Here is an 8,710-nt window from a genome sequence, read left to right as displayed (position 1 = left end):
TCCTGACATTGATTAGTTTGCGTAGTGATATACTTGAAAGGTTTTATTCATACCACCAAACCCCAGAGGATCATCACCCCTAGGCTTCTCTTGATGCAGTTCAAGGTAAAAAAATAAAAAAGGGCAGAGGTACCATCTTAAGGAGCTTATCTTTCTGTTGAGCAGAGAAGTTTACAGGAGTTTCTTAAGTGCAGAGAGCTAGCACAAGGCAACAAGCTGATGGGCATCAACGTGCAAAATCAGGAGCAAGAAAGTCACTATTGCATTGAAAACCTCACAGGGAAACCTACTAAAAAACAAATCAAAAACAACAAAAAAAAAAAAAAAAACCAAACAAAAACAGTGACAGCTAAAATACAGGTAAGTAGCAATCATCCTGAATCTCACTGGATTTTTCTGGTATTTTTTTTTAGCACTTCTTCCTGAATACCTAAAATCAGCCTAGATTCCAAACTAGTAGCGACAGATCGGTCAGTATTTTCACTAAACACAAGTATTAGTGGAGATGCATGCACATTTTGCTTCTGTGTTTCTAACAGCTAAATGTAACAGATAAAATTCATGCTGTTACCTGCTCATATTAAGTGACTTCAGCCAGTCTGACAGACAATAACAGCGCAGCCTGTCCTGTAAGCACTATCCCAACAAGAGTGGAAACGGTCTACACGAAGCATATTCTTGCTGTCGTTTGAGGCACTATCTGAAGCTCTGCAATATAACTAAGAATTCTCAAGTACTCAAAAGGTTTGCTGAACAGCCTGCTTGCTTCTGATAAGTTTTTTTATTCTCTCTTTCATGACTGCATTCTCTCTTTTCCCCAGTAAAACTTATTATGGGGAGGAGGCATAAGCTGAAACCAAAGAAGAAATATCTGCTATAACACACCTGGCCAGAATTTCCTGACAAGAATGGGTGAACTAAAATAAAGAGGTTCACTACAATGGTAAGAATGCTTTTGGACAAGTAACTTCTTGCTAGAGGAGTATTACAGCAATTTTTTATTTTTTATTTTTTCCTGAATGGGCTGAAGGTCTCCAATTTAAAAGCCTGGATTTCTACCTTGGATAACTGTATTTTAAGTATATACTTCTCTCTTGAAACAAAACTACTATCCTGTACGTTCTTCCCTAAGGAGCAATAAAAATACCTTGAAAAACCTGTCTACTCATTAATAAGGACTGGACTGAGGTATCTGCAGTCCTTCCCAAAGGACTACTGCTCCGAATACGCTCTCAATCCTGGATCTTCACAACCTTAAGAATTAGCATCAACTTAAACAACTCACTGTTATGGGAATGCCACTTTAACTAGCACCATTCTCCCTTGAGGAAGATGTTTGTTTGGATCTGTAAATCACTCTTTAGAAATCTTCTCTAAGCTTCCCAATCTTCAAATCATATTAACCACAAAGCTCGAGTGTAACTCTTAAAAGCTGAGCAGCTCCAACTCTTCTGAGGTCTTTCAGGTGGAATAATCTTAGAAGCAATGCTACACAGAGAAATGCAAAAGGCTTAACACTAACCCACTTTCATACTCCTGGCTTTTGTTCTGTGTTTTCAGGCCACTAGTGACAAATATCAGCCCATTCTTAGCACAGGAATTTGTTTCCTCATAAAATAAGAAACAACCATAACCAGCACATCCCAGGAGCACAGGAAAGGGAATGGTCAATCAAGTACTTTCCTCATTTTGTTGATCTACTGAAGATCTCATCAGAAGTAGTAAGTAAATAAATAAATAAAAATAGCTAACTGCAATTCTCCCAAACCGGTCCTCCTGGCTGCTTTAAGTCTTACTGAGAAAAATATATTCTTACCAACAAGCCCCCAGTGCAGAAGACTACAGACTTACTTATTTAGATTTAAACTGAATTCTCTAGTAGGCATTTGATATGTTAACTCAACCTGCAGGCAACACACACTGACACACCAAGAATTCACCCAAATTCCGAACTGGTTTTAAAATTTCTCTTCAAGATCTCAATGCCCAGCCTTGCTGCTCTAGATCTAAAGCTAATTTAATCACGTTTGTATAAACTTATAGCAAATACTTAGAAAATATCTTATATGGTTCCCTGAATTGTACTGATCACTTCCAAAACATGCAGAATGCACTTCTTCCAAAACAAATTCTTCTTAGAATCTCTGATAATTAGTTTTATCATTCTTTCAGAGGACAGAAGAAAACCAGATCTTTAAAACATCAATCCTGGCAACAGGTTACTCTGTGACCAAGACACTGTATTTGTTATCTGTCGGTAAACAAACAGATTCTTAAGACTACTTTATCTGAAAGGTTTACTGGGCAACTGATAACTATGAACTGTAGTTCTCTAAACGTAATGATAACCCTGCTGAAGATACAGAACTGCCAAAGTGTCACCACCCCACCTAACACAAGACAGCAATAGTTCAGTTTTGCAAACTGGAAGAGCTTCCAAAAATCATAGATGCTTTCATTTTCATCATCTTCATGCAGCTGGGATGCTACTATCACACCTGAAAATTGTGAGCTGGTACACCAATTGGTTTGTCTATTTTTGTTTAATAAAATACATTCTTCAAAAGCTGTGGTTGCTGGCTCAACTGAGTTAGTCTGGGTATCATTACAAGAGGAAGAAGTCTAATTTGGTTTTCAATAATAGACATGAATTAACAGAGAAAGGATAAAAGAATTTTACATAATTGGAATTACATACCTGGAGCTTCACGTTCTGAGAACACTAGTACAGTCTACCATATTTTAATTCATTTACTCTTCAGTTCTTCTCCCCTTTTACCTCTTTCTGCTTTTATCTCATCCTCCAAAAAGGCAAATTTCTTATGTTCATTTACACCGATCAGAAAAACCCAGCTCTGTGTTTTTTAACTAACAGTGCACTATTTCTGATACACCAAAAATACATGAAGTAGTTACATGTATGATTGTTTCAGCTTCTGAATGTAATCAGACAGAAACTCTATTAGCATTAAAATATAAAGATATCTTACATATATTAACCACATCACTTCCCTTATTCCGTGGCTTCTGTAGCCAGTTTCTTTTCTACTGAACACAGAATGACAGCTTTCAGTGCTACCTGAATTTATCACTAAACTTCAACAGGAATTCAAGGAACAATTTGAGCATTCCTTCCAGAAACAAAAGTTAACTAGTAAGAACTATGAAAGCTGAGTAAAAGGAAACAGCTTGAAATATGAGAAATACCAGACTGGTTAATACATTTTAGAATCCTATGTTGCATTAGGCAGAATCAAGTTGCTTTAGTCACTATAATAGCAACATCACATGCAACAGTTCTACTACAGCTGTTTCAATGTAACTCAGACTGAAAAACAGTATCTAAAAGGCCACTTACATGCTACTCATTAAAAAAAAAAATGATAGGAAAGAAGTCAAATGTTTTCACTTGGAAGCCATATCTACGATTTCTAAAGAAACTGAAGCCTAGAACACAATTATACAGTTTCTTTCAAATCCATGGGTTCAGGCATGGTAGTTGGTCAATTAAAAAAAGGCCCTTCATAAACAGTTAAATACTTACCACTTTTTCAACATCTATTTCCTCTTCACTTGAGAAATCAGAAACACCATCCAGCATCTCATAAGCAGAATCATCAGTTTTTTCATCTTCATCATCATCATCATCATCTTCTTCCTCTTCCATATAATCAGTTGTATCAGTAGTGGGTGCAGAACTCTTTTTGTGATGCCTGGGTTCCTGTGCCTTCTGTTCAGGTATGATGAAGTCACCTATATCAGATCTGTCAGCTTTGTTAGCTCCTTCCCTTTTGTTTTCTGAAACAGGGGCAATGCTGGATATTTTGCTCCAACTGTTAGCCGGTATTACAGTATCTTCAACTGTTTTGATTTCCTCCTGAGAATCAACAGCACCTTGTTCTTTGTTTTTACTGCTTTCCCCCATGGCTATGTTGGTTCTGCCTTCCTCAGTACTTATTACCTGCTTATCTCCTAAAGCATTACATTGCTCTTTTGCAAAACTTATTTCAGACTTGCTTGTTTTTTTCTCTCTTAAGCTTTCTGCTTCTGCAGAGGCCTTGCACTCCTTTTTTTCCTCTTTCGGCTGCACAGGACCATCCTGGAACTCTGTTTTGTTCTGAGGCAGTTCAGTTCCTGTCTGTTCCTTTTTGCTCTCCAGCTGCGTATCTTGTTCTTGCTGTCTCCGTGACTGCCCAGAACTTGCTTTGTTACCCTCTTTCATATGTGCCTGCACTTCACCCTCCTGTTCCTTAACTGGTTTATCTTCCCATTCAGCATGTATTTGTTCTTTTCCATGGTTCTTCAACTGTACAGTCTCTTGATCCTTGAGACCCTGTGGATGTGTATCATTCAGAGGAGCAACTAGAGAATATTCTAATGATTCACAAACTGTTTCAGAGTTAGCTGAAACAGCTCCTACATTTTCAGAATAGACAGAATCCTCTTTCTTATCCATGACTGCTTCATTTTCCTCATCATTTAGCTTTTCACTGATGTATGAATGGTCAGAAGATATAACATCTGTGGAAACATCATTCTGAAGAGGGGGGCCATCATCACCAGAACCCTCAAGCACCTTTGAATCCTTCTCAAATGCCTCTAAAGCAGTGGAACTTTCAACAGGTGTGACTGTTCCAGATACTGATCCTTCAACATTCTTTGACTGGTTTACTAACACCTCCTTTTCTTCTTTTTTGTCACCTGACACTGCAACCTCAGACTCTGCAACTTCACTCTCCTCTGAATGCAAATCCTTCTCTGTTTCTGTTTGCTGAGCAGCACCTGAGTCATCTTTCTGGCTTATTTTCTTGGAGTCCTTCTTCATCTGAAGAGATGCAAAATGGTGAAGAATGGAGTTTGGTACTGTCTTCTGTCCTGCGAGCTGAAGTAAAGCAAAACTACCAGATTGTAAAGGTAAGACATTAGCATTTGATGCTGGTAGAACACCTGAGTTGCCAGTTATTTTTGATTCAGTGGTGGTTTGATTTGTCACATTAGCAGCAGCAGGAGGTGAGATCTTCAGAGTCACAGTGCCTGTTTGTGATACGTATCTTGTTACTGAAGGAGAAAGAGAAGATGCTTGAGTAGCTGGAGTGAACGTAGAGGATGACTTGGGTCCTGCAGTTTGTACAGTTGAATTTGTGACAGGAGTGGAAGACACAGAGGAAGCAGGAGATACACTTGACTCGGGAGGCTTAGCAGGTGTAGGCAACCTAATTCCTACAACAGATCCTGTGAAGAAAAGAAAAGATCAGCTTATTCTTGCCCATATGATTTTCTTTCAGCACTTGATGCTGTTCCAGAAGCAGCCAGCATTCTCATCAATTGTAATGTAACCAGCATCGTAACAATTTCTCAGTGAAAAAGTGGATGCTGCATAAGGTAAACTGTACAGTTTTTATACAGAACATCTCCTTAAAAAAAATAATGAGGTGGTCACTCTGGAATGAATAGATGTAATGGTAAGCTCTAGCATCATTTTTTTTTAATTGAAGAAAGTACTGTATTTCGCTGAGATTCTTTCCATTTTATTCTTTTCCACTTACAGAAAACAGGGAAATGGGGATTACTCTTAAGTAAAAGACGAATGTTTATTTCTTCTTCCAGTAAAAACTTCCACAGAGAAAAAATACGACAAAATTATGTGATTATACCACAATTTTTTCCAACTTAACAAACCCATCAGTGCATTTGATTAGATACTCAAAACTCCTTTTAAAACAAGAAAAATAAGACCACAGGCAGCAAGTTTCTCCTGTAACAAGTCCTAGATCAGAAAGGAACTTCAGTCCAATGAGACACAGCTAACAGCTTGTTCTCTTTAAAAGCATCTCCAGCAAGTATGATTTCTGAATTAGAAGATCATCAGCTCTTTAAAGCGATAATACAGTGACTAAGGCTCCTTTGTCATACACATGGACCCTTTTACCTGCTGTGAAGAACTCTCAAGTGTTGGTAATTTAACTGTTAAGTGCACTTTCCACATCTTAGATGGGCTGAAGTTGCATTACTTCTGGGTAACTACACTTAACAGTCTTTACTTACACCCTGCTCTATAACTTTCAGTATGATAAGTAAGTATCACAGATAGAAATACGGTGCGACAAACCTAAGTAACACACCAGTCAGCCAAGAAAGAAACCTTGGACTTTGTACCTGGATTGCGGAACATCACAGGCTGCTGCACGTTAGGCTGGGCACTGGGCTGGGCACCCGGAGCTCGAAAATGCTGCAGCGGAACAAGCTGAATTATCTGCCCATTAGGATGCCTGAACAGGTTCACCCCACCAGGGCTTCTGAGAGGCTGAAGAATCATTCTCTGTTTCTGAGGAAGCTGCACATTGTTTAATGGTCGCAAAGCAGGGGATGTCTGAGGCACCGGAATCAACAACAGTCGTGGTCCTACACGTTTCTCTGTTCCAGGAGGTATCTTTGGAGGAGTCTTATTTAGAGCTTGTGCTTGTGGAGCAGCATCTTCTAAAACATTTTCAAAAGTTACGTAAAATCAGGTTAAGAAAACATACTATAAATCAGGCATTATTCTTAAATCAAGCACAGATGTTTTAGAAACATCTAGATCTTTAGATGTGTGTCTAGTTCTCAACCACGACTCAGAAAACTCTCAAGTAACAGTGAAAAGGTAATTCCACACCTACTTCTTCAATTCTATACCAACGGTGAAATCATAGCAATCACAGCAATATCTGTGCTACACATTTCTACAAGCCAAGAAACAATGGGAGACTCCAAGCCCGTTTCATAGCAGATACTGACCAGATAAATAGTTTCTTTTTCCCCTTCTCTAGTAGTTTCGGCTAGGTTGGAATAAAACAAGCCATTTAAGAGACTACATTTCTTATTCCATTTTGGAAATAACGGTGAGACAAGCGAGTCTATACTTAAATTGGGTTCTGCAATTGCATACTGTGTCCCAACAATGAATGAGGAGAGAAAAAAAAGTGAGCATTTGCAACAATACGCTGAAGCAGACAAGTCTTACCTCTTTTGGGAGCTATTGAAGGAGCTGACTTCACTCCTGATAATATAATCGGAACAGAGCTGACAGAGGAAGCTGGTGTGGTCACCACAGACGTAGCCACTGCAGTTGTTAGTACAACTGTAGAAGGGGATGTTGTGATAACAGGACAAGTAATTGTTGGAGCTGTTACTACAGTAGGGAGTGACAGAGGTGGTGCTGGAGCAGCAACCACAGCTGCTTTTGTTACGTTCACAGTGGCAGTAGGAGTGGCAGATGAGGAAGTGGTGCAAGTGTTGGTTCCAGGTGTTGCAGAAGCACCTGTGACTGTAATTGCAGGAGGAGAGGAGGCAGGTTCATTAGCTCTTGTTTGGCTAGGAGCAGACACAGTAGATGGTGCCACACTGGTACTTTCAACAGTTACAGGAAAAGTGGTGGTGGCTGTAGTCACCCCAGGAGAGATAGTATAGTGAGCTGGAGACAGACTTGTGGGAACCACAGGAGTGACAACCATTATCGGTGTAGGATTGATACTGAGCTTCTGTGGCCTTGAAAGAGGCTGGCATGTGCTCACTGAAGGAATCTTCTGCTGCAGAGCTCCAGCTTTGTTCATCACAAACTTTGTGAACACACCACCAGGTGAGGGTCGAGCAGCTGCAAATAAAAACTTGCAGGTCAAAATTTTAATAGACTTCTCTTTGCTGCTCTTCAGGTACAACAACTGTCATTTCATAATGAATTTGGGTCTCCATTCACTTTAAGAACACCCTGTACTTAACCAGAAACCTTCACAGCAGTCCTGAATATGATTTACATATTAGAAATATGCATGTATTCTATTGCATCTCCTCCTGGTCACACAAAAAAATTAGGTCTTGAGGTGTTGTTCTTTATCATGAAACTATGAATATATAATTATAATTTCAGTACAAGGAAACAAATGGCTAGGTGCAGTAAACTCAAACTACGTTCTGAATCTCAAATTCTTCCTGTAGTAGTTTTTTCCATATTCCTCTTTTCACTGCTTCTTGATTTTCTGACTGTATATAAGTGTTAAACAGCCATAGAGAAAGGAGGAAGAGAATTTTGTCTTGCCTCCTCCTTTTTGCAGTGACATTTGTGCAGCTGAGGATGGGATAAATTCGACCAACAGGAAGAAATCACTACTGGGAAGCTTCCCTTCATCTCTTGCTCTCCAAGGACCAGAATACCATATCTGTATCACTCCAGATGCTTACAGATGAGAAACAGAACCTAGATACACAGTACAACACAGTACAACAACGCAGAGATCATTGCGCAAGCCCAGCTTAAATATATATGCAATGATCGCTTCACCCATCAATGAAATGCAGCCACCTTTTTAATAGTGCATAAGCACATAACACAAGTGGTTTTATCACAGGAAGAGAAAAACAACACAACTATTTACAATGCAAGGAAAATTTAGTCAGAAGGAAACAGAGCAATTCACCAAAGTTAACATTCTGCCAGGACACAGGTAACATCCTTTTCTCTTGCAAAACTTCTTCAGATATTTAGTGAAGATGGGGGAAATGTGTGGCTGGGAACTAGATTTCTCTTCGATGTTTTTTGTTGTTGTTGCTTAAAATCATGCTAAACATAGTATTTAAAGGCAAATTCATCTCTTGCCATGCTGGGTAAAAGCACTTCAGTACCAACTTAGATACAAGTACCAAATGCTTTTCCTGATATTCCTTCCTTTAAAAAAAA

At 39.1% G+C, this 8,710-nt stretch overlaps 1 protein-coding gene across 1 annotated transcript; it reads right to left on the bottom strand.

Moving 5' to 3' along the window:
- Positions 1-3,400: 3,400 nt before the first annotated feature.
- On the bottom strand, positions 3,401-7,654 carry LOC104911091 (MAX gene-associated protein-like). Its single transcript, XM_010711310.3, has 3 exons — positions 7,001-7,654; positions 6,157-6,477; positions 3,401-5,232 (listed from the first exon to the last, which is right to left on the bottom strand). The coding sequence occupies exons 1-3, from the start codon at positions 7,587-7,589 to the stop codon at positions 3,533-3,535; spliced, it is 2,610 nt and encodes an 869-aa protein (XP_010709612.1). The 5' UTR covers positions 7,590-7,654; the 3' UTR covers positions 3,401-3,532.
- Positions 7,655-8,710: the final 1,056 nt, after the last annotated feature.

The sequence above is a fragment of the Meleagris gallopavo genome, chromosome 5, assembly GCF_000146605.3.
Source record: "Meleagris gallopavo isolate NT-WF06-2002-E0010 breed Aviagen turkey brand Nicholas breeding stock chromosome 5, Turkey_5.1, whole genome shotgun sequence".
NCBI classification, from domain to species: Eukaryota; Metazoa; Chordata; class Aves; order Galliformes; family Phasianidae; genus Meleagris; species Meleagris gallopavo.
This window is presented reverse-complemented; position numbering and strand designations above follow the sequence as displayed.

What these genes read in the sequence shown, in the direction of transcription:
- LOC104911091 (XM_010711310.3), bottom strand. Translation starts at nt 7,589, where the DNA reads ATGAACAAAGCTGGAGCTCTGCAGCAGAAGATTCCTTCAGTGAGCACA. An exon ending in TTCAATAGCTCCCAAAAGAG is followed by an intron (nt 6,478 to 7,000) that starts GTAAGACTTGTC and finishes AAAATGTTTTAG; the next exon opens with AAGATGCTGCTCCACAAGCA. An exon ending in TGTGATGTTCCGCAATCCAG is followed by an intron (nt 5,233 to 6,156) that starts GTACAAAGTCCA and finishes TTTTCTTCACAG; the next exon opens with GATCTGTTGTAGGAATTAGG.